Source organism: Haemaphysalis longicornis, unplaced genomic scaffold (genome assembly GCF_048455015.1).
Source record: "Haemaphysalis longicornis isolate Haplotype H1 unplaced genomic scaffold, Haemaphysalis longicornis Haplotype H1 scaffold_1, whole genome shotgun sequence".
NCBI classification, from domain to species: Eukaryota; Metazoa; Arthropoda; class Arachnida; order Ixodida; family Ixodidae; genus Haemaphysalis; species Haemaphysalis longicornis.
The window spans coordinates 434,897,234-434,922,277 of record NW_027526203.1 but is presented as its reverse complement, the minus strand read 5'-3'; the positions used below and the strand labels follow the sequence as shown (position 1 = coordinate 434,922,277).

The 25,044-nt window shown below is 53.2% G+C and overlaps 2 protein-coding genes across 4 annotated transcripts in view; one reads left to right on the top strand and one right to left on the bottom strand.

Moving 5' to 3' along the window:
• The window catches only part of Rab3gap1 (RAB3 GTPase activating protein subunit 1), a 258,809-nt gene that overhangs the window by 69,600 nt on the left and 164,165 nt on the right, over positions 1 to 25,044 (bottom strand). The window lies entirely within an intron of this gene.
• LOC144155771 (uncharacterized) overlaps positions 1 to 25,044 on the top strand; it is a 58,292-nt gene that overhangs the window by 25,567 nt on the left and 7,681 nt on the right. Inside the window, exon 2 of the mRNA XM_077687419.1 lies at positions 20,303 to 21,240. Coding sequence (XP_077543545.1) covers positions 20,361 to 21,240 — 880 coding nt within the window. The 5' untranslated portion in view covers positions 20,303 to 20,360. The remainder of the gene's footprint in view (positions 1 to 20,302; positions 21,241 to 25,044) is intronic.

Sequence of the window (25,044 nt, the reverse complement as noted above, 5' to 3'; positions counted from 1 at the left end):
CCAGGAGCGGGCATGCGCAATACGTGGATCCTTGAGCACAGGAGGGCTCGAGAAGACGGCGCAAGAATGCAGTTCAGTCGGTGATCACATGTCCCGCATGCTTTTGTGGGACAGGTACACCGTTGACAGTGTACCATGTTGACCAATGTGCAACTACCACTCAGGGTGTAATGTTCTGTAGGAAGAAAGAAAAATTACAAACAACAATAAGTAAACAGACGAAACGAAAACAGCTCAAAAGGAGACAGAGCGGAGAAATTGGCATTCGAAATGCGTAAGCCACTGGCTGCGTAAGACTCGACGTACCGCGCTGCTTTGCCGAGACAGTGACCGTCGCGGAGGAAGTTAGCGACACCGTGTCACAGTCGGTCTTCCGCGCAATGAAGGCTGCACGCACAACCGCGTCACCCATTTCGCCGTGAATATGAGGCGTGAAGCGAGGGGAGCAGGCGACGCGCGACCATGTGCCAAGTTCCAGGAAATAAAAGATGACGCGAGAGAAGAATAGGAAGAGAAAAACAGATTGCCGTCGGGCAAAGGCGTACGCGCCAGGCAAAAGCGCATGGTGATCTCTTCACGGTTCAGATTTCTTTCGCATTTAGCATGCAGTTATGTGGCACACTTTGCCGTGCGGATGTAACGGAGGAGGAGGGGCACATGCCGCCCTCATTTGTGGGGTGCAGTGGCGGCAGCGGTGACCTCTCCTCCACCCTCGGTCGACGCTTGCAGCGGACCATGCACAATGCGAATGTTGTAAAGCGCGACCTCTGCCACGGGGGCCGTGGAGGCGAGGCTGTTCAAAGCATGAAACCCATATTCGTTTCGCTTTCCTTCATTGCCTCCGAATTAGCAGAGCACAAAGGGGCTCATATTTCATGCCCGCGTCGTCAGGTCGCCTGCCTTTCGACCGTCTGCACTAAGCAATGAGCACAGCCGCGGTCCAGCTCACTTCTGACGTTTTTCGTAGTTGGTTAATCAGCATACCACGCGTATCACGGCCGTTCTCACTACTACGCAACGGAACGCAGACTAACTGGCCACACACTTCGTATCCCTTTCGCTGACTGCGTTTGACACGACGACCCGGGCAGCGATATTAGAAGGCACTAAGTGCTTCAGATTTGTATCGCGACAGGGAAAACCGTCGCCTCGAGACAGTAAGTGCGAGATCCATGTGACGTTTCAACAAAGCATTCTTTATAAACAGAGCTGCAGTCATCCTAGCACGCTCAGCACCCACCTCGATTTTGGACTGCTGGTGGGCTTGGTTGCCCTGATGCGTAACACTCAATGCCGATTCTTTCTTCGTCCGCTTGCGGTGCCATGGCTTGCGCGCGCACGAACTGTTCACATAAGACGGTTATTTGTACTTCGATACTTCTTCCAGTACAGTCCAGTAGCCTAGCTGAAGCCACAATACGCTGCTTGGTTGTGAAACGCCCTTTACATTTCTTTGTATTTTTGTTTGGGTTTACCGCCAGAACTTTTCCTACGCAGGTCCTCTAAATTTTAACAGCTAGACAACATCGAACCTCAAACTCTGCAAGCATTCCCCGAAAATTGATTGCTTACCAGCGCCCCCCCCCCCCCCCCCCCCCCACCCCGAAGGTCCTCCTCTAAATATATGGATCAAATTAGCGCCAGGGATCGTACGACAATCAGAGTCACTATAGACCGATATGACCACAGTGGCAACATGGGAGCGTCCTCAATGACTGGCCATCAAGCGAACATGCAGCCGCGCGCTACATACAGGTCCGCCGCTACAAAGACAACGTGTTCATCACATGAAAAAAAAAAAAAAAAAAAACCTGTGCCAAAAAAACGATAAACGTGATTCAACAAAAACTACTACTACTCGGTTACGGCACCGAAGTTGCCGCTGTGCCTCATCACCGCAGCCGGATGTCACTCCGCGCAGCACAAGTAGCGCGTTACTGGGAATATTTTGAACATGGCACGAGCCGTTTTTTGTATCTTTTTGGACCTAAAATGCTTATAAACTACTGCAGCGACGACAAACTAACTACGTGAGAAAAGGCAGACGCTATCACGCATTCGTGGCAGTCTCCTTTCAAAACGCGCGCGCCCGTTGACATCCGGGTCCGTCGCTTAGGCGGAGTGATACCGTACATGAGCTTAACTTGTTCCCGAGTATACTTCTACGTCGTCGAGCCAGAAGCCGATAATACTTAAAAAAAAAAAAAGAGCTTTTGATCGTTTTCGCCCAACTTTATTGCCTGCAGTAAAAGCCAATTATGCCGTTTTATAAACTCGAATACGCCTGCAGAATAACTGTAGGTGAATTTCCCACCTCAGTGCGCAAGCGACCTCCCCGCAGCCGCTTCCCCCCTGCAGCGTTCTACGGGTGGACACCGCTCCCAGTCGATAAGACTGCAGCTTCGAGCCTACACGTGCCTTTAATCACTTGCGACCGCCACGCGTACACTCCCTTCTGGCACGCCCTTCCAAGCGTTGGCATGACACATTTCCCGGAGCTTTGCTTGAGCCACAATAATAAGGAACAACACGGAAGAAATTGCGCGACCAATTCCTTCAGAACGGAAAACGTAGCGGTTTACTGACATGCATACGCTCGCCCACCTGGAAACAAGCAGGGGCTGATTTGCGGTGTTGTAATTGCAGTCCAATTTCGTAAGGTCGCTTTGACCGAACCGTTGTTTAGCTGCGGAACTTGCTCGCGAAAAAAATAGGTGCCATCTTGGCGACTCAAAACCTGACAAACAGGCGGTATTACTTTTTCAGAGGATACACCTGGCCGGCGCGATGCAGAGGCTGGCCACTCCAACCCTGTCATTCCCTTTGGTATAACCGAAATTCGTTCGTGCCCGCGTGATTTGCGCGTAACGCGCAGGAAATTGAGCCCTGCCTCCAACCGAGGACACGCGAAGTCACCGTGCCGCAGTACAGAACCGATAATTTCCCACAGAGTGGTCAAATACCGCGAATCCGTAGCGCCTGTGCAGCCAACAACGGCAGCGGAATCCATGGCTATAGGTGTCACGTTTTTGCCGGAAAATGGCACGGCGATGGCCAAAGTCTACTGCCCTTTTTTGTCGTTTTCGCGCTTACTACGAAGTACAGAAAAAAAAAAACATTCCGATAGCAAAGCAGAAAGCAGGTATTTCTGGGCTCTCACCGGGACAGTGCGCTCTGATAACACACATCACGAGTTGTGAAGCATCAACAAGGCAGTGTTCGCCAACACACGACAGCAGTGCCGGTTGACACGTGCACGCTGCGAAGACGTTTCAAAAGTAGCCGCATGCCCGGAATGCGTTCTTCCGCGAGGGAGGCGAATGGCTCTCCTACCTCGCACAGAAGACACAACAAGCTCGCACGAGTCTTTCTTGCGGGTCCCTAAACAACACAAGCTCCTAAACGAGTAAAAAGAGCGCCCGTCAAAGTGCGGAACAAGTCCCTACTCCTCCAGTTTGCTCAACAGGGCATCCGGTCAAGTCGTTCTGACCTCCTCCGTGTTCGCGCGCAAGTATACTGCGGCCACTCGGAAGTAATCGTGAGCAAGCTAGACGGAAACTAACGACGGCGAAAAGAACAAAATGAACGAACGCGGAATGGCGGTAGACGTTTGTTTCATTGCGTACGCGTCCACTTGTTTAGCCTGCGGCGACTGGGCGAGGCGCATTTCTTTCAAACGGACGCGAAAAAAAAAAAAAGAGAAAAACAATCAACGGCTTCTCTGCGCGAACCGGAAGCGGTCCCTCGGTGCGCCTTCGGCCACAATGGCGGCGACGCTGACACAACGCATCGCGGCGCCGAACGCATCACCTGGCTGCCACAATCCTTAGACGGTAATAGACTGGCGCTGTTTCCGACAGGTCAGAGAACACAGAGGCGCGCCGCCAATGGCAACCCTTATCCATGAAGACATCTCCATACGCCGCCAACAAAAGATCGAAACCGGCGCCGGCAGCAACGTCGAGAGTGACGACGGTGCCTCCAGGCCTGCCTTCCTACGCCCTGGCTGCAGAGGAGCGAGACCGGGGCCTCTGTTGCTCGGACTGTAATGACTAGCGTTTCCACAAAGGACAACCGGCCCGTCGGCGCCACAGTTGCTCGTATAAGTGAACGGGGCGTAGTGCCAACATCAGAGGGGATCAGGCGCGTTGCCTATAGCATCAACAAGCGGTGACGTGTCGCTAGCACCTTCAGCGTTATAAAATATGAACGTCACCGCACGCTTTATTTCTTCACGCTACTGCGCGCACCCTCCATAGCCCCTCAGGTTGCGTCTGCCCCGGCGATATGAATCGGCACAGACGAACGAGTCAAACCGGCCTAAAAAAAGAAAAATAGGGGAGGGGGTAGAGATAATGGGGGACTGTACACTTTTTCTGATGCCATTTCGGAGGCGAAATGCATCCGCGTTGCAGCCCAAAGGCCATTTTGTTCAGGTTTCTCCGTCTTGTCGAAAAAGAAAAAAAAAAAGAGAAAGATGAATGACTTCCTGGTAAAAATTCCCTCGCATAGCGAGGCTCATGACCACTCCCGCGTGCTGGAGGCTGCACCATATAGAGCATGTGTTACGTATACAGCGGCATTACATACTGCGAATTTAAATGATCAGCGCAGTTTAAAAGAAAAGCCCCCTCACCACCGGAAACAACACGCAGCCGGGATGGCAAACAGCATGCACTGGTACGGAGCTTTAGCAAGTGCCAGTTCGGTTGTGCGACGCGACGTGGGGGCTAGGTGTAAGTGCTGCCAAGCACGGGCTCGGTAGTTCCGCAGCGACCGTGTTTCCATGGGGGTGATGGGTGAGAAACACTCGTGAAGACAACGATAGCTGTTTTTATTATTAACACTGGGAAATTGAAACTATCCTGCAGCCCTATACCACAACGCGCAACATATGTAGGGCTGCCATTTTCCCTTCCTGATTGCACGTTATCTCGCTCTAATTTGCGGCAAAAAGGTGTGAAGAGTACAACTTGCTAAAAGACTGTCCAAGTTTCCCATCTCCCAAGTAAAACAATTCGCACCATTTATAACACTCCCCTGATCACTCAGAAGGTAGCCGTTTAAAAAAGTTAAGAGCACCCGCTGAGTGATCGGATTACTTGAAATAATAGAAAACGCTTAAGCGGAATAATAATATAAGCTTTGTGATTATGATTATTATTTCCCGGGCCCCCAAAATAAGGACTGATTATGATTAAATCGAGCACAAAGTTACCGGCATGCCTCGCACACCAGTATAAGAAGTGCCGTTAATCCTCCGCCTTCCTTCCGTTTCTCCCCCGGTGATAAAAACACGGAGCACGAAAGTCGGAAACGGAGAACGGAAATCGCGGAGGACCGACGACAGAACGCTTCCTGCATTTGAAAATGAAAGCGAGAAAAGCTGGCAATATCGCCGTTTTGCTCCGCGAGCCTGCTCCGCCCCATCTCTCGCAAGGGCTCGCCGTTTCCAAAAGTATACGCTCACCACATCGTGGTCTCCCTTCCGAGGTCCTCCCCGATGAGGCTTCTCTCGCAGGCCTCTTGTCTTCCGTACCCTCGAGACACACTTTAATAGCTCCTCGATAGGGGCAGCGTCCTTCCAGATGAAGGCGGCAGGACTTCGCCCTTCACGGACCCTCGAATGCCTCAGTTCTAACATGGTCACTCCAACGGCTGTTTTCATGCCTCGGGCGAAGAACAGCATCAACAGCCTCCCCACTGTCTTGTGCATCGGCCTTTCAGCTTGGTCGGAACCTTGTCGCTGAGTGCCTCTGAAGCATCTTTCCAATTCCACCGTACCAGGTGACTTCTTCCGCCACGCCTACTGTCTCTCCGACCGTATCCTAAATGGGCTGCCCTTTTGACTGAAGAGCCAGCCAGCTTCGCGTCTTATTTCTGGTAGCCCGTATTCAAATGGTAGCGTGCGGCCGAAAATTCTGGGGATAGGAGCAGAAGCGTAATGACGCTACCACACCGGGGAAAAAAAAAAAATAAAGTAAACGGCTACAGGTATGCGTCGCTGACCGAGCGGGTATAATACGGTAACCCGTGCCCAGCGCGCACCGTCGGCCCTGAAGCGCGTCTGAGACGTGGCCGACGGCTGCAGCCTTGGGCCGCGCGGAAAGAGCTCGCCGCTGCCTGTCATTCCCGGTGTAAGCAGCGTGAAGAACCGAACGACGGCCAGTGGAGGCAAACAGGTTTGGCGCCTCCATTCAGGCCGCGGATGGACGCTGCGTCTTGCGCAACACTTCGCCCGACCCAGTCCGAGCAACCGGCACGGCGGCTTGATTCCCGCCCGTCCGTTGCCTGTACTGCCCAGCGCTGACGCTCCAAATGGAGGGAGGGGGGGAGGTAGGCTGGCCGGGTTACGAATGTGTCTGTCCGGATGCCTACAGCCCGTGAACCCGAAAGTACAATGTCATACTGGACGCTGTCGACGGACCGATGGATAACAAAAAAAAAAAAAGTGAAAGAAATCAGTTTTACGCTCCGAAGCTACACCCGGGCTATGAGCTGCGCGGTAGTGGAGGGCTAGGGGCGAATTTAGACCACTGGTATTCATTAGTAAAGATTACCTTAGGGATCATTAGCGTGCGCCGGAATCTTGACACAGGGGCTTCCTATTCCGTCAGAAAAACGGTCTGCAAGACCAAAATCAAACCCGCGTCATCTGGCTCAGGCAGCCCACTTAGTAACCAGGGCATGTAAGAAGGCAAGCACGGGGTTTGCGTGTGAAGGCAGGAAGTCTCGTTACGGTCCTTGTTGGAAAGCTTGATTGATTGATTGATTGTGGGGTTTAACGCGCCGACGCAACGCAGGCGATGAGGTGCGCCGTAGTGGAGGGCTCCGGATTAATTTTGACCACCTGGGGATCTTTATCGTGCGCCGAAATCTCGTACACACGGGCGTTTTTGCTTTTCGCCTCCATCAGAGAAGCGGCCGCCGCGGCCGGGAATCGAACCCGCGACCTCGTGCTCAGCAGCGCAACGCCTTAGCCACTGAGCCACCGCGGCGGGTTCCTTGTTGGAAAGCTAATGTGAAAATTATCAACACATGGTCATATCAGATGCCACTCATTTGTCGATTGCAGAGCCACGCTGTTATATCCATCGACTGACATACTGAAGGAAGATACTAGAAGCTGTACAATACTAAAAAAATATCTGCGCTGCACCTCGATACATTGACGACGACAGCAAGAAAAGCTGAGTGAATTAATAGAACACATGTGTCGGAAGACGAAATGCCCGAAGCACTCGGGTTAGACCGGGGCCACCGCATGAGACCGGCCGCTGAGGACGCAAGCTTTGATCAGTGTTGCGAGCTGATACCGGACCCTGATAGCGGCAAGTGGGGAGGAGCAATGTGCCATAAAAAGAACATCGCGGTTCACAGAGGCACGCGGAACCAGCAGATGGCGGTGCTATACTGGCCCCGCAAGACGTGGGCGCAAACCACTCCCCTGCCAGTCTGCCACCAACCGTCCCGCCGCATACGGGGGCGAGCGAGGCGGCTGCAGGCACCAGCGGAAAATGTGCCACCTGGGAAGCACGAAGCGCTCTAACGTCGTCGACGCCCTTGGCGGCTACGGCACGAGCAGCGAGGAATGACTCCGCGTAGCCGCGTTTTCCTCCGACGCCGTCCAAGGGCGCGCCCAACACGAGCAGACAAACAACGCGAGCCAGGTCATCCCTGCATGACGCGTCGCCATAACAGCCCAGCCGCCCCAAATAACGACACTGGCGCGGCTTTCATGATTCACACGGCTCTGGCGGAAGCACAGCTGCATTCCGTGGCGGCCCGTGCGAGTTTGCAACAGTGCAAGGTTGAACAAAGCTACAGCGCCAGAGCGACAGAACTTCTACGCAGCAATGCTGGACGCCCTGCGTGCAGTCAAAACCCTCTTGTGCTGGATGGCTCTCGCGAGCGCGATATTTTGAACGTAAAAGTGTGTTAGCTCTTCTCTAATTTGTTGTTAAATGTAGTAATAAATGCGTCACCCTGCTTGCACATCTGCCCGCCGAGATGGAAACTGGCCACATGCATCTGGCTTCACCACATGGCAACCACGAGGTGAAGTCACACGCGGTGAAAGGTGCGCGCCGCCCACACGGAAACCACCGAGGGCGCTTATCGAAATGCGCTCATTGCACACAAACCCATTTCAGCACGAGTCGCATACACTGAACGTAACAGGGGCTTGTTGCGCTACGAAGAGTACCACTGCAAAGAAAGATATACCATCGAACGCGTATTATAAATTTATCTCTCTCCCTATGATGTGCCTATTTACAACCTCATCGCAGGACGGCAATGGCTTCAACGTAAAGGTTACACGCTAACCAGACTTCGCTTCTTCAGCTCAAGCATTCATATACGAGAGCTGAAGGAGGCGACAGCAAAAGACCGCGTTCGGTGGAAGTTAAGCCGACCGCTTTTACAAGGCACTCATTCGTCTAACGAAACGGTGCAGGGGTAACCGCGATCGGATTTGTCTTTCCGCGCAATCTCGAACGCACGCCTGCCGTGGTAACGAGGTCACCGGCATTTCATGCACCATTCGCTCTCTGTACGGTGCGATGCCTTCTCTTGTAAGCTACGGGCAGCTCGCAAAGGTGTGTACGCCAGGCAACGACACGAATCCGGGCCTTGCAGTAGTGCCAGCTGCCTAAGCATTGGCTATAGACCGTGTGCTCAGGCAGCCTCAGAGCACAGAAAATAGAGCATCTTGCCAACAAGGCTAGAGCGCTTCGGTTTAGTTCAGGCCTCCTTGAGCAAATGCTGTAGCGAAGTCTAAATGCACTAGTGTACCCACCGATAACACGACTACGAATAACCAGCGCTCTCGCGCTGAATCAGAGCGTGCGACAGCGGCACGTGCACTTCGATAAATTTTGAAGGGTTACTAGCAGCACGTCATAGACCATAGCTTAAATCAACACAGAAGATGCACGAGCGCACTGACCAGCGGCTACGTTCAAAAGAGGGTTTAAACATCTGGGCTAGGATTCTTTCACTTACGCAAAACTGACCATAGAAAAATTAAAGCGATGTGAAAGCTGTCGGAAGTGCAGAGCAGTGATTCGCCATAATGCGCTGCAGCGCCGTTATCCGCTCGCTGCTGCCCCCTAATGCATTCCAAATTTCCCGCCTTCGCAGTGCTCGCGCGCCCCCTGCCTGAAACTGCGCCAGCAGGAGTTCTGTTCTTTTTGTGCTTGCTTTAATTTTACATGCTGGAGCTGTTTTGCGTCATATCTAACGCGTAATTTTTTTCTTGCGCGGTTGGAGCCTTTCTGCATCATTTTGAACACGCCATTTTTTTTTTTTTTTTTGCGGGGCTGGAGCCTTTCTGCGGCATTTCGAACGCGCCATTTTTTTTTTTTTTTTTTGCGCGGCTGGAGCTTCTGTGCGGCATTTAGAACGCGCCATTTTTTTTTTTCGCTTACTATCGTAAAAACCAACCCAACCAGCGTTCCTAACTAAATGAACGCGGGGGCTGCCGGTTATATACACAGCTTTTGCCTAAAATGTACCCGCAGTGTTTTTTTTTTCTTTTTTGCGCTGCACAACAAGGAGATGTATGACAAGCGACAGCGGTTCAAGAGGTTGAAACGGTTATGACTTTAAACCGCGTAGTTTTCGAAGCTTCATCGTGACTCCCTCCCTGACGCCGGTATAGAGGCAGTCGCTTCAACCGTTAGCGAGCTAAGACAAGGCAAGCCCATGAAGTGAAGTGCACTTAAAAACCCGCGTTTATGTTTTCTGGCTCAACCATAAAAACATCCACCCCGACCGGGAGTCGAACTCGCAAGGTTGTACTCAGTAGCACAGTTTCATTGAGACACTGCGGCGGGCCATGTGGTTAGGTAAGCTTTCGAACATGGCGCACCGTTCCCGAATGTCAATGATATCACCGGTATACGCGCCTTATAGGCCTCCTGCGCTGCCCAGGGGGCGCTGCGCAAGCGGCTTCCGGGCAGTACTTCCGGGTAGTACAAAGCTGCGCGGGTCCCATAGGATCCCGTGTTGACAGAAGCAAAATGAGCTCGACGCGCCCGATTATATTGCGACGTGGTCACCAGCTCATCCCCGACGCGTCCGATCTATTTCAGCGATCAACTTGGCATTAGGGGAAAGAGCTTTGCAGCGCTAAACACGTTTACAGCGCCGACGAAAGTGCCGGGACCGTGGCGGCGTCTGCTACTCGCAGGTTCACCGATCGATGGTCGTACGAAGTGAAATTTTAAGTGAAATTTCTAGTTTAAACTAATACTCTAGGTGACAAAGACTTCTCAAAAACAGCCGATCAAAAAAGAAGAGTGACGCAATCGGAGATGATCGCGCTTTAAAAAGCCAGCGAGTCCGGCGGACCGCAGGCCTCGCCTGCTGCGGTGCGCCGCTCTTTTGCGTACCTGCACACTATGCGTGCACTTTCATTGAACAGTGCTCGTTTGCGTCGCCGTTACGAATACATGGTGCAGAGTTAGCTTGCCGTTTTGTTGCGTGTCTCAGTGACAAAATTCCGCGACCGTCAGAAGCGTGAAATCTGTTTCGCGATTCCGAAATTAGTGGCCGTAAAAAGTGGTCGGGCGAACTAAGAGGCCGCTCGCTTTCCTTGTTTGCTCTCACTTTACTTAATTATGCTCTTGCAGCATACATTCCCAGTTCGCACTTAATAGCCTAGAATGAGGGTCAGCAACGGCCGAGTTCCATGCAGCCGACACGGCGGAGGGCTGGACGTCAAATCGGGGGGGGGGGGGGGGGGGGGGGGGGGGGAGGAGGAGGAGGAGGAGGGGGCTTTGAATGGAAAGAGAAAAAATTTAGCGAATTTCTAATAATATTTCACAATAATCTGGCGAAGTGGGCACATGGGGGGGGGGGGGCAATTCAACCGGAGGACGCCAATTCTCTGTTCTTGTCTCGCTGTCTAACTCCATTTGAAGTAAAAACTGTCGTGTCGGCGTTCAGATTCGACGACCTCTGCACTAGAAAACCAACACAGTCAGTGATGATCGTACGTAAATATTCGGGGCCCATGCGGCTGTGTTATGTTATGCTGTGCGTGTGATTTGGTGCGTGTTTTGCGTCCTTTAATATCGCTTAATTTGTTTATTTAATTGGCGGTATTGCCCCATGCACCTATCGCTAGTATACATGTACCCTGCCGTTCGTAAATCGTGCGGCGTAAAACGTTACGCAAGAATCATTTAGGTTGCGAAAATACGAAACAAAATTTCCACTCGTTTCAAAGGCGGTGCCAGGCGAGCAGTGTCAGCTGAGTCGGCTGCGCAATTCTTGCGTTCGCTTACCTGCTCCCGCTGAAGCAACCTTTTGCAGTTACCTCAGGATATAGGATGACCAACGTTCCGTGTTTATGCTACTCGCGAACTTTCCTTTGTCGACCGCACGCAAGAAGAAAAAACTAACTGTCGTCAAACAGTTAAACCACCCGACCTGGCGATACTGTCCCACGCCGCGACCACCGCGACAGCTCGCTCAAAAGAAAGCCGACAAATCGGCTTTTTTTAGCGGATATTATTTTGTTTAGCCTCTGCAACTACTTTAAGGGCTATTTCATACAGTATGCAGTCATTTAAACACGTTACAAAGCGCCACAACAAACTTACACTCTCGCTTGTAATTGAAAACACATGTAGGGCGGCGAGGGTCGTCTGCTTTTGTACTACCCAGAGGCGTCGGCCGCTAGGGGCGCTGCATGTCGCCAAAACTCCAGCGCAGGAGGCCTATATATAGCCACGGTGCACGCAGTCTACGTTGCCGTTTTCCTACTCAGACCAACGTCGACGTACGCCCAAGTTCGTATGAAAAGAAGCCCGGCTAAAAAAACAAAAATAAAAAAGCGACGATTTCGTATTCCGTCCGTACGGCTGAAAGTGTCGCGGCAGCACATTAAACGCCGCGCTAGATTAAGACAGCAAGTGCGTAGATAACGGTGCACAGTCCCACGCCCTGCCCGCAGCTTGGCCTTCGCGGCGGGCAGACCTTGGTTCGCTGTGTCCGCTACTCCTAACCGGGAGGCTTTGTCGGTTGATCTTCGCCAGATATTCCCGTCCCAGAACAGAGTGCGTGCTCGAAGCCGCGCCACAATACAGTGAGCCGGCCGTGTTTGCCTTCTTCTCCAAGCCGCGTCTCCTGTTCGCTGCGTTGGCCGAAGCAGGCGCCTCTTCAAGTCCTTGATGAGGGTATTCTCGCTGCCAGCTCGATAGCAGCGCTGGGAGGCGAGCGGAGGTGTGCTCTCGCTCGCAGGCCGACAAAAGGAATCCCACTGAGCCCGCTCCTTGGCGCGGCAACCGTACTGCGCAATCGAACGCACGCTCTCCGAGGGAAAGTCCGGGCGCGCTGGCCGATCTGAGTCACGCGGCCGAGACCGGCACTCGTGACTCGGGGAGAGGGGGGGTCGCTCCACAGGCAGCCTCCCGCCAGGCAACCCGTTCATTACGTCCACCCCCGTAAGGAATGCGACGGAGATAACGGGGTCCCCCCACCGGGCCGCACCCAAGATGCGTCCGCTTCCGCGTCTGCACTGCTTCCTTGGCGACGGAAGCCTGCAGAACGCCCGGCAGCTGGCGACCAAAAAGAACGCCGCCGGAATAGCTGCCTCCGAGCGGCATTGATAACAGCCTCCCCATTGTCAAAATACGGGGTGTCGCTTTGACGGGGCCATCACCTGAAGAACGCAGTATATCACACAGCGCTGTCAGGCGCTGTCCACGAGCACAGGCACGGCGAAGGATTTTACAGGCGCAGCCAGCCGGCACAGTTCGCTAAGCAGGCCATTCCAATGCGTCTGGCCAGGTCAGCCACGCATAAAGCGGTCACTCACAGCGATGCCATCCACTCACACACCGAGGGAATGTCATGCAGCCGGGCGGTCAGAATCGACGTGTGTCATTTTGATTAGTTTGTCGTTCGAGCTAACGAACTAAAACCATCTTCTCTTTGCGCCCCCTCATTCAGTAAAGTACGTTGTTGGGCTAGTTGGTGCATGTCTCAACTTGAAAAAGGCGCTTAAAAAAAATACACAACACGAGCACGAAGAAGGACGGGACGGATGCGCTTAAATCCGTCTTAATCCGTCCGTCCCTCTTAAATGCGCTTAAATCCGTCCCGTCCCTCATTCACCCTAGCAAAAGCGCGTTCACATATCCGTTCGTATACTGCAGCTGTTCACAACCAGTGGCGAACGTACAGATGCACCCAAACTTGTGTGCTAAGGTACACATAGACCAAACGTTCGGCTCAACCTCGGAGTAACATATCGGGCCAGCGGCGAGATGCGGAGGTGCGCATGTTTCCTCATTTCACGAGTCACATGCAGGCTGCTGCTCCATGCCGAGTGGCAGCGGTCGCAAAGTGGAACGAACGCGAGCGGCTCGGAGTGGTGAAAAGAAAAACGCCTAAGCGGGCACTTTCACACCGCCACTGTGCGCGGGGCGGCATCGTCCAGCCGCCTACAATGGATGCGAGAAAGCGCGCGGGCCACAAAGGGGGTCAGCGAAAGGCCACACGCTGGTTCCCCGCCACCGGCGCCTAAAAATACGGCACCGCCGCGAGAAAGGCCCGCGCAGCGTGGGCCGCGGCGCACGCGAAAGCGGCCCGGGATCATTCTGATCACAGGCTCCTCGTTCGAGGAAGCGCGCCGCCGGACGGTGTCTTCCGCGCCGCCGGGAGCGGAAGCGGAAAGGTGTACGCGCCGCAGGAATGCGCTTTCCGAATTACTATTGGGCGCCTCCTTCAATGAGTGGCGGCGACGCGACGGGGCGCACGAACTCTGCACCTGCTCGACCACGCACGCGGAAGGCGCGATGAAGAACGGAACATGCAAGATAATGCACCTGAGAGACGCGTGCGAGGACTTGTGTGCTTCTCTGGCCAAAATATTTTGAACGCACGCTGTTTACGACAGCATTTACAAGTGTACGTCCCTCTGCAAAGTTTCATCAGTTTCGAATCATCATCAGTGATGAAACGATTCCCGAAACTTTTTTTTTTTTTACGCGGACTGCAAGAGGAAGCAATTGGTAAAGCTCACCTGCGCGGAATTCTCCCGTCGTGACTCCATCACTCAAACCACACTAGCCCTAACGCGGCGTGTGCATTCTGCTGGCAAGAGAATTAGAGCAAGGTTGTGTCCAGCGCCCCGGCTACCAGTTGAGCTAGGTGGGGCCATTTATTCGCTGGCGTTAGGACCTTAGCCGCTGAGGGGGTCCTCAGATGTGGCCCATTGAGGACACGCAGCGTGAATAATTTCGGCGAAAGTTATGCCACAGACACACTGGCGTCCACCTACACGTCACTGGTGTTCACTTACAAGCAGTACACCGCTGACGCAGGAGACGCTGGAGTCACCGCCGCGCGTCAGTTCGCCCGCTGCTGAAAGCATGGTCGACGGCGTTTTCGAATTAAGCGCTTTCGGCCATTCAAATAGGCGCAGTGTTGGCGGGACTGCCGCATCATCAGTACGAATAAACCGGAAGACGAATTATCGGGATTAGACTGTCAACTGTCGGCGGAGAGAAAGAGAGTTGGCTCCATCGAGGTCTTGTCGCGCGAATGCCAAACCCTGCCGGGAGCGAAATTCAAGTGTGCGGACCTTGACGGGGGCCACGGCGGCCGTGTCCGCCATTACGGAGAGGTCCACCGATCAGCGGCGCCCCGCAGGTAGCTGTCGACACCGCGGCCATCGAAAAAGCAGTGCCGCGAGCGAGCAGAGAAGGCACACCCGGCCGCCACCAACCGACACGTTTCGTGCTCGGGGCAGAACTATTTTATATATAATGTAAAGGAGACCGTCGCCAGCACCATACTCATTTAAATAATGTAGGAGCGTGGACAGCACTGGTCATCCGCAGTGAGTGGGTATGTGACACAGAGGCCACACAGGGAAGAGGCACCAACTCCTGGAAGTCGCATCGCCATTGCTGGGACGAAGAAGAAGTCTCGTCTCGTTGGCTCTCCATCTCGATCTACTGGACAGCGCGACTTGGTGCTTCGGTGCTATTGTTGCTGAAGAATAAACCCTGAAAACCTTCTTATGCTATATATATATATATATATATATATATATATATATATATATATATATATATATATATATATATATATATATATATATATATATATATATATATATATATATATAAGAGCCTAGCCATACCCCTATGCCTCCTTTGGCGTTGTAGACTGCCGACCTATCTTCCATATTTCATCAACGAGCCCCTCATTTCCTAACCATATTATTCTGCGAAAGCCTAGCGAGGGTCTCGGATCTGGCCGCCTTGATGCCAAGGTAGCATAAAAGGGTTTCCCGCCAGTTGCCCGTTCATGACAGGCTGCAGACGTTCGAGTCACCCCCCGGGGGTTGAAAAGAAGGTCCCCTTCTCTCCGCGTAGTCAGAGTGGCGCTGGCTACCACCCTCAAGCTGGCACGTACCACCCTCAAGCTGGCTACCACCCTTTCACTGAGAGTGTAGCCTACATCAGAGATGTATTCAAATTAAAAGCGTTTACTTTCCGCTCACAATTCATTCAAAGCCATATGCATAGTGGCCGGCCTGGCCACTGCGTCTCCATTTGCTGGTCGAGATGCGCATACGAGGTGGACTTGCCAACTACGCGCACAGCAGCAGAATGACACGAAAAAAGGAAGCGGCATACCGCAAGGCGCACACCTATCCCACCCGGCGGGCATTTTTTTCTCCACTTTCTTTCTGTCTTTCCAAATTCTTTATCGGTTTCTATGACCTAACACATTCTCCCCTTTGCTTTCCGAGGTTTTGTTGACTGCCAACCTTTATTCTGTCTGAATTCACTGAGCCCCTCACTTCCCATTCTGATTCGCTACACACACACACACAATATTATATATATATATATATATATATATATATATATATATATATATATATATATATATATATATATATATATATATATGCGGCGAAACAAAACAACAACAAAGGCCCCGTGGAAGCGCGGAATGACAAACAAAACTGGCGTGATGGTGAAGATGTCGCCCCGTATGGACAAAACGAAAGCAAGGGAGCTGACAGTTTCCACAGACGTAAACACAATACGGTTCGGTTACGCGCGACGCTGTTGAAATGAAGCAATCGAGGGGGGAAGGAGGGATATATATATATATATATATATATATATATATATATATATATATATATATATATATATAGAGAGAGAGAGAGAGAGAGAGAGAGAGAGAGCGGTCGCTCGCGCTACTATATATAGCAATCAGATTTCTTTTTGTTTTACAGATAAATTCCGCGAATCGGATCATTCATGTGACGCCTGGAGTCGACAGAAGATGTGCAGAAGAGAAATCATTGAGTGCAGTGTGTGAGCGTGCTGCCAGCTCATCCAACAGCGCTCTTCCACAGGCAAAGCTCACAGTCCAGCTCAGACTGCATGCGGCACAGTCACCATAGCCGTGGCGCTAGCGTCAAACCGAACGCCCCTCATTATACGCTCGCTAGGAAGCGAAACATGCCAGGGCATTTTTTATGCGTTCACATTCCAACTCTCGGCGAACGTCGCTTCCTTCCTTTCGGGTCACTGGGTGTACAGTACCAGGGGTCGGCCAACCACATCACGAATTCTCCATGTGGCTCGCGATCGTTCCACCGGTTTTTATATAGAGCGACCTTTCTCCTGTCCTTTGTTCCTTCGACAGTGCGACCACAATAGCAGCAATCCATTTCGTGCTTAAAAAAGCAATGAAATGTGGGCGGTGGTCTGGCAGGGTCAGAGGTCGCGGAGAATACTCCTTTGTGCGAGCGGCGAAGCGGCCCGTGATACACTTGTGCCCCACCGTGAAAACTTGTGCCCCACCGAGTAGGTCACGCAAAACAAGCCTAGCATGTAACGATGCCAGATAAAAGCGCGCGAATAGCGGCACGGTAGACCAGCAGCCCCTGGGACGATGGCAGCCCGTTAGGGAGCGGAAAATCGCACTTGCACGCGCAAGGGCGAGTGAAAACGTAGACTTCGATGTGCCGTTGTTAACATCGCGACTGGACGCCTTCCACGTCGCCATGTTCCGCAGTTCACTGGTAAGGTCCCTCTGACAAGGGCTTTCAGAACTGAGGCACAAAGCAAGATACCCTACCATAGTAACAAATGTGGGGGGAGGGAAAGTGCAAGGAAGAGCTCAACCCGCGCCGTCGCGCCGAGGAAGCGTTCAGCGGGATAGTAGCCACGCTGACGTCTTGCATTTTCCACCTCGCGGTATACAGCGGCCCCGACGACCACCGCGCTTATGCTTGCTGTCCGTGGCCCGATCGTCGTCGCTGGTCCCCTTCCGCCACGCTCGCTATTCTTCCTTTATGAATAGGCTTCACTGCGCAACACACAATGTGGGAAAGCCAGCTTACAACGACCCAGCTCGTACCGCTCTTCTTAAACTCAGCTTCACTTCCAAAGATAAAGCGCTGGACACATGTACGACTGGTGCACGCGATTTGCATGCGACTGATCGTTACGACTGATCGTTAGGACCTGTTTCGGCGTCGTTCGCTGGTCGGAGGAGGCTCACGACGTACGACTGGCAAGCCAGATGCAGTCGTGCCATCGTTGCGTTCGTCGTGAGGCCACAGCCAATGAGAGTCCGCTGAGCCCGCAACCGGCTTGCGTTGCTCGGATCGGCTCGGGTGATGGGAACTTTAGGCTTAGCATCCTGGCGGATATTTGATCCCCGCTATCTGTGCCGCTGCTAATGACAATCCGTAACACAACTTTTCACCACACTATCATCCCCTTTCTCGCATGTGGAACTTTATTTAAGCTATAACTGCCGTTTGAGCGATCGGTGTCCAAGACATCTGTGTAGCTCTCTCTGGCCTGTATCGATGCTTCCGCGCAGGTATCGCCATCTCTGGCCGCTCGGCGCACCGCGCGCCGCGGCGACCGGTCAGCGTAGGCTTGCATCGCGGCAGATATCTGATCGCCGCTTTTAAAATAAGCCCTGACAACAATCCCTAGCAAAATTTTTCACCACACCAACACCTACTTGCTCGCATGTGGAACTTCATTTTAGCGACCAGATTGATTCAGAAGAGCAGCGACGAGCGGTTGCTACCGTGGTCTGCGCCGGTTCGAGCCGGTGAGTGTGCCGAGCGGGCAGGCGCGGCCGGCGTGTGCGCGGGCTGTTTCCGAAGGCAGAAAACGCTTCACGATTGCCTGCTTTATCCATTTCTTGCGAACAAACGCGCGGAATCTACAAATTCAGCTTAGCGATCGTCGTAGTTGACCATGGAGCAAAAACAGTGGGCGGAGCGACGCCGACGACGCATCGCATGCGCGCATCGGGTCATGTGTCTCAAATTCACGCGTACGGCTAGTCGCGGCGACAGTCGTAACGATCAGTCGCATGCAAATCGCGTGTACCAATCGTACATGTGTCCAGCGCTTAAATGTATTGCTGGGAAGAAATTTTTCCAGGGGCAATATACGCCATCTTAAATGAAGATATGAAGCGCCCGAGGCGAACACGTAACCAAAGGGAGAGGGTGAGCCGAAGTGAGAAGGAGAGAGGTCGCCTTTTCGGTGCTTGCATTGTAGAAGACTATGAGACGCCATAAGTACGCTCGGTAGACGTATTACCCCTGCCATACGAGTTACGTGCTTGCAATGATGTGTGCTAAAAGCTAAATACCATACAAGTCTTTCAACATCTGCTAATAGTGGTGGTTTTTACGAATAGCTCAAAAGGGTGCGAAAAATGCACGCCCGCACATTCTAGGCCGACGTCATCAACAGCGTGCGTCGCACCCTGTAGCGTCCGAACCATGCACAGACACGTGCAGAACTTAAACACCAAGTATAGCGGGTATAGTCTATAAGTTCAAAATGTAGAAAGTTAGAAAAAAATCTTAATTATTTTGTCAGGTTAAAGTTTAGAGGTTACAAATTTTCATGGTTACAAATTTTTACGACCAATTTATAACTTACACTCTTTTTTCTCAAGAAAAGTTGAGAAATTTCGTTTCCTCTGTACCACGCTTCTCGTCGAGTTGGGGGTCGTAGAATACACTTATGACGATGCAAACGTTCGCGGAGTGTCACTTAGCGGATCGCGACGTGGCTTATGCAAAACAAACGAGCTCGCGATACCTGACCAGTACAAAGCCGGCAATAACCATGAAAGTATGAAAACATAAAATTCCGCAGAATGAAATAGCATCAAAATACGCGTAGAACCAGTGCGACAGTACTTCCAGTAGCGAAAAACACCTGACGTTTTTTACCGAGCTTAAGACAGGGATTCTGCCACAGAAAGAACAGAAGGACGGGAAAAACTACACAATGCAGCCTCAAAGAAGTGTTGGATTAATTTCTTACGGGGCCCCTTCGAGGTTTCTACGACTCGGAACGCCAACAATAATAACAACAAGAAACAATACAAGGATACGCAACAACAAGAATACGCATTACTTCGACGCTGACTCGCCCACCAAGGCGACTGTGATAACTCCGCACGACATTCAGGACACAATGTATCGCTAAACCGTACAAGTGCACGTTCGGTTACAACTACTCGGTTAAGGAAAGTTGACTTCATCACGAATCAGTACAACTCCGCACAGAGACTGCAGAAGCGAGGTGCCCGAGACCGAAAAGCCGCGAGAAGGGCGCGCTGATAAGGGCCCTCGCGCATGCACGGGCCTCTATTGTGCGGGAGGAGGCGCGCCGACGCAAAAAGCGTTTACTTTCCGCTCACGATTCATTCAAAGCCGTATGCATAGTGGCCGGCCTGGCTCTCCATTTGCTGGTCGAGATGCGTATACGAGGTGGACTTGCCAAGTACGCGCACAGCGGCAGAATGAGATACGCGGAAAAAGGAAGCGACCGACCGTAAGGCGCACACCTATTCTGGTCAACCGCGCAATCTCTCCCCCCCTCCCTCGGTAGTGGCGGAGATCTCGCGCAGCATAATGAGTAAAACACCAGCTCAGGCGCGCCACGAAAATTCACACGGCGTCTCAGACCTTATTCGCGAAAAAAAATAAATAAATAAAGGGCTTGAAGAAGAAGATAGAGGAAGTTCTGAACCACTAGATTTGCCGATGTTCTTCCGGCTTTGATGACGCAATGAAAGCAGTGAGCGAAATGCGCAGGCCTACGCAACGCGATAAAGACCTCCGTCAATCGAGGACGAGGGAAACAAACAAACAAACAAGCAAAAAAAAAAAAAACTGAGGTTCTATAGTGCGTATACGAAGCTCTCAACTCTGGGCGGTATAGTACGGGGCACTAACTCGTGATGCTGAACGCTGCCCTTGCAGAGTCGACTAAAATGGCGGCCCTGAGGCGGGCCCCGGCGAGCCGTGGTCTGAGCCCAGCATGGAGACCCGGTGGCTCGTGCTTCTGCCGCTGCCGCTGCTGCTGCTGGCGGCGGCGGGGGGCGTCCGGGCGCAGCTGGCAGAGCTGCCGGCGCTCGGCTGCAGCTACGACCAGGGCGAGCGGGCGCTGCTGTGCGCCGACACCAGCCTGGACAAGGTGCTGCGGTCGCTGCGCATCTTCGGCACCATCCTGAACCGCACGGTGGAGCCGCGCACCGTGGCCATCCGGGACAGCCAGCTGGCCCAGCTGCCCTTCTTCCTGGGACAGTTCAACCGGTCGCTGCACACGCTGCGCCTGGTGCGCTGCCACACGCAGCACATCTACCCGGACGCCTTCGCGGGCCTCGAGCAGCGGCTGAGCACGCTGGACCTGTCGGAGAACTCGCTCTACTCGCTGCCCTACGCCCTGGGCACCCTGCGCGCCCTGGAGGTGCTCAACCTGTCCGGGAACTCCATCGCGCTGCTGCGGCCGGGACCCGTGTTCTCGCGCATGCGCGCCCTGCGCGTCCTGGACCTGTCGGGGAACCTGCTGGGCGTGGACCCGCAGTTTGTGACGGACGCCCGCGCCAACTCCTCGGCGCTCCACATGAAGCTGGCCACCAACCTGACGGCGCACGAGTTCGACGTGGCCCCGCTGGCCCCCAGCCTGGAGCGGCTGCTGCTCGGCGCCAACCGGCTGGCCGCCGTTCCCGAGCAGCTGTACCGCCTGCCCTTCCCGCGCCTCCGAGAGCTGGACCTAGGCGACAATGGCCTCACCACGCTGCCAAACTTCGGCGCCGCCCTCATGCCCAACCTGAGCGAGTTCAGCGCGCGCGGCAACCGGCTCGAGACGCTGCCGTTCTACAGCGTGCCCGCAGCCGAGCAACACGTGGACCTCACAGGTATGCGTCCAGGGCACACCTGCAGGCCAATTGGCGAGATCGGGCAGCCGACATCGGCGATTCCAAACAAGCGTCGTGCATGCACACCAGCTCGCAAACGAGGTTATCTGCCGCTAGTCAGAGCCTGCGTCTGCTAGGGGTCGAAGAGAAAGAATAAACTTCAATGGTTCAAGAGACAGCCAAGTGGGTAGTGTACCCATTTCTGGATACCATTGGAGCCTCACCTTCGCTGTTGTGTAGACGAAGCTGCGTGTCCGCACAGGGGCCCGTCTGTATTCTCCCCCACTGTTCGTAAGGAGGATCGGAAATTGCTTTGATAGGGAAGTTAGCTTGCACTCCTAAACCACATGTATGGTACAGGGTACATAGGGAGTCAGAGAAGATACAGAGAGCGAAAGTACCGTGTAGGTGGCATGGCGTGGAGTTTGGTCGGGGGCATGGGGGAGCCTCCGGAGCGCATGAGGCTGTTAGGGAGTGCCGACAGGGGGAAGGGGGGGGGGGGGTCGTTTGCCCGCCGGCCTAGGGGTTACACCAGAGAGCATTTATCACGCAATCAACTGAAAGGGCGCAAGGTATTTCTCGTATTTTTCGGTTACAAAGTGCTGGCTTACGCAGCTTAAGGTGTGTTAAAATATATTCTTTGTTAAAAGCCTGTAAAAAATTAGCTTGCATTCATTTGCAAGCCCAGTGCGCGAAAAAAAATTAAAAGGTGTGGGGGCAGCAGAAAACGACACTGAAGGTGTTTACGACGTCCTCTTCTGTCGTTTCGTAATTCTCCCCCACCGTTTACTTAAAATGAATAAATACGTTCGAGGTTGTGATGGACCCTCTGGCAAATTCGTTGTCAAAGGGAGGTAACAAAATACACCGGGAGGAGACTTCTTCTACTGAGATCATCAGTGTCACATAACAAAACCTTCGAATAATCAAACACTGTACAGCCCACCTCGTGGAGACGCTATGCAAGTCAGCCGCGCGTTACGAAAACAAGAATAACACATTTCCCCATACTCCAGCGGTCGGTTTCAACTTCGACAGCAACGTTAAATCTATCCGTCTAGCACTGAGCTGAGAAATATAGCAATGCCGTTGTACCCCTGCTTTTTCGCGGTGTATTACGTACTCCCAAACAAACGCAGCCATTCCCACAGAACAAAATGGCGTGCTCTACGTAGCATGTGTGTCCAATCTACACGTGCCCCCCGAACAGCGTAATGTGCCGTGCACGAAAACTTTCAGCGCCGTGTTCAGCGCGATCATATATGTAGCCAACCACTGACGAGGGGGCCTCGCACGGGAATTGTATTATTTTCGTGCGGGCATTAAAAACCTTGACATGGTTGCGCCTGCAAAGCTAAAGCCACGCGGGCGGGCGGAAAATCCATTATGCGGCGCAATGTGGGCTCGCAGCGTATGGTTCGGCGTGGCTTCCATCAGCCCCGGCGGAGACAGCGGAGGTCGGCCGTTGGAAGACGCCCTGTGGACGCACCTCGGGAAGTCGGCTTGGGCGCTCTCGCCACGGAGGTTGCAAGTTTTATACAACCTCCTTGGCTCTCGCGGATACACCACGTGCGCGCACGGCGGTTCGTCAAAGGCACGCCACGGCGCCGCCGATCGGTGCCCGCCGACAGCATGCGGCGTCTAGCGAGAGCTTTTGACAGGGGACCTTTGCCCATGCGGGCGTGACGAGTTCTTTGCACGCAGCAGCAACTGCGGTCCTACCCAAGCGCAGGCACGTCGACATGCCCCCGCCACCCCCTCCCCCTCTCCCCAAAAAATGTGTACGCAAAAACATTAATTTCAACTGAAAGCCGATAAGTGTTTCCGCTGCGAGTAGCGTTATTGAGCTTCGCGCTAAAGTTGGTGCGGGTCATTTTTTTAGATTCTGCGTATTGTACCGTGTTAGGTGCAGACCGGAATAATTTGGACGATACTGCCTGGAGTTGTACTGCCCCGCAGAGCACGGCCTGAGTCGCTGGTTCGTGTTGCGCCGCTGGGCGCGGACAGCACATCACGTTCTTGATGCACGCTCTCCTCCCTTTTCTATAGTGTTTTAGTGATGCAGCTTAGCGATATGGAACGCTTTGCAGTCACGTGAATTCAGCCGCCGGCATCCGAGGCTGGCTTTTTTTCGCGCAGTGGGCTACTTAAATGCTTGCGCAATAAAAGAATCCGCCTCATCCGCTCTTTTCGCCGGCTGGCCACTTCCGCAGGAGAAACCCGGCTGTGCACGCGCGTGGTCGACGCCACTCCGCCCTGACCGCTTAACACCCACGTGCACACGCGCGACAGGGGCCCGCGAACGTCCCTATCGAACCCACTCTGCTCCCCATGTAGTGCCAGCACAACAGTGCTGCAAAGCCGCTGCGTAAACTTGCCTACGTTCCAGCTGACAGCACGAAAAAAAAAAAAACCGCAAAAAGAAACGGCGCATCACCTATGGGTGGTTTCCCTCCATAGCGCAGTTCTCTATGTGGTATCTCATATCCTTCAGCTTCCTCGCCACGATCGGTACCCCGAGAACACGTGAGAAGCCACGTAAACGTAGCTGAACGCAGCGCCAACTATCACTAAGGCGGGCACAGAACAGAAAGAGAAGAAAAAACGAGTCTCGGTATATTCGCCTCCAAGAGGGCGATGGAGTCGTGCCCAAGGCGTCGTTCCCTTTGCCGTGGGACCGACGAAGGAGAGAAAAAAGAGCGACCCATTTCAAGCTGGCTCCCGAGTAGTCAGCTGAAGTGGCGGCCGCTCCGCCCTACCACCGCGCCGTACTCCTCTCACCAGGGTCCACCCAAAGGCGGCTGGAAACGCGCAGGTCCCAATTTAGAACGAAGAAGACTCCCGCATCGAGCGTTCGATATGCTCATTTTCTCCGCAACACTTCCAAACGACCGAAAGTATGCGCGGGGCAGGCCATAAACAAGCGGGTCTCCAGCGTGGAACTTGCAGCGGGTACTTGGGCCCAGGGAGCAGCGTCAAGAAGCAGGCCAGGGGCGGTCGAGAGGCGAAAAAACGACGGGCAAAGCGTGTCACGAACACAAAGAGCGCGCGACGGCGGCACATCGTGAGCGAGCGCTATTACGTCGGCACACACATCCGCGCACGCTCCAGTGGCGGCCGCGCTTGATGCGGGTCGTCCAGGGACTTTCTGCTACGAGGGACAAGCGCGTCGCCGAAGCCCCCCGCGGGCCAAATTAGAAATGGCGCCGCTGGGAGTGCTAGGAAAGCCATCACGGTGGCTACACTCGGAGCGTCGCTCGAGGCGCGAAGCCGGGCCGCAGGGCAGGGGACAACGAGTGCTTGAAAGTGGAAAGTTTGCACAGCGAAGAATGTGCTGAGAAAAACCCGTGCGCACGCACGCACAACTTGAAGCCAACACTTAGGCGGTAGTGCACGTAAAGATTTAAGAACAGCTAAGCATTTTTAGTAAATTCAACGAGGAAGCCTGTCTGTCCGTATGTGTCTGCAAAGTTCGATGTGCCACACTTTAGCTGCATACGAAGTGCTATTGATAAAAGCCCCCAACAAGGCCTCTATATTCCCCTAGGAGCACTTATACTATACGTAAAAATTGTCTTCTAAGCAATACATCCGTGCATAGTGGTGCAGCCGACTACAAAGGGGCGCGGTGTGTAGCGCTCAACTGGGATACCGAGGGTTTAACGCAGTCTTGGGCAGTAATTAGTTACTAGTAACGCATTACGATAACTAGTTACTTATTTCAATAACTTTTAACTGTAACTAGCTAATTTTAAGTTAGAGCAACTTGTAACGGTAACACTGCTACTTTTTTACTGAGTAACT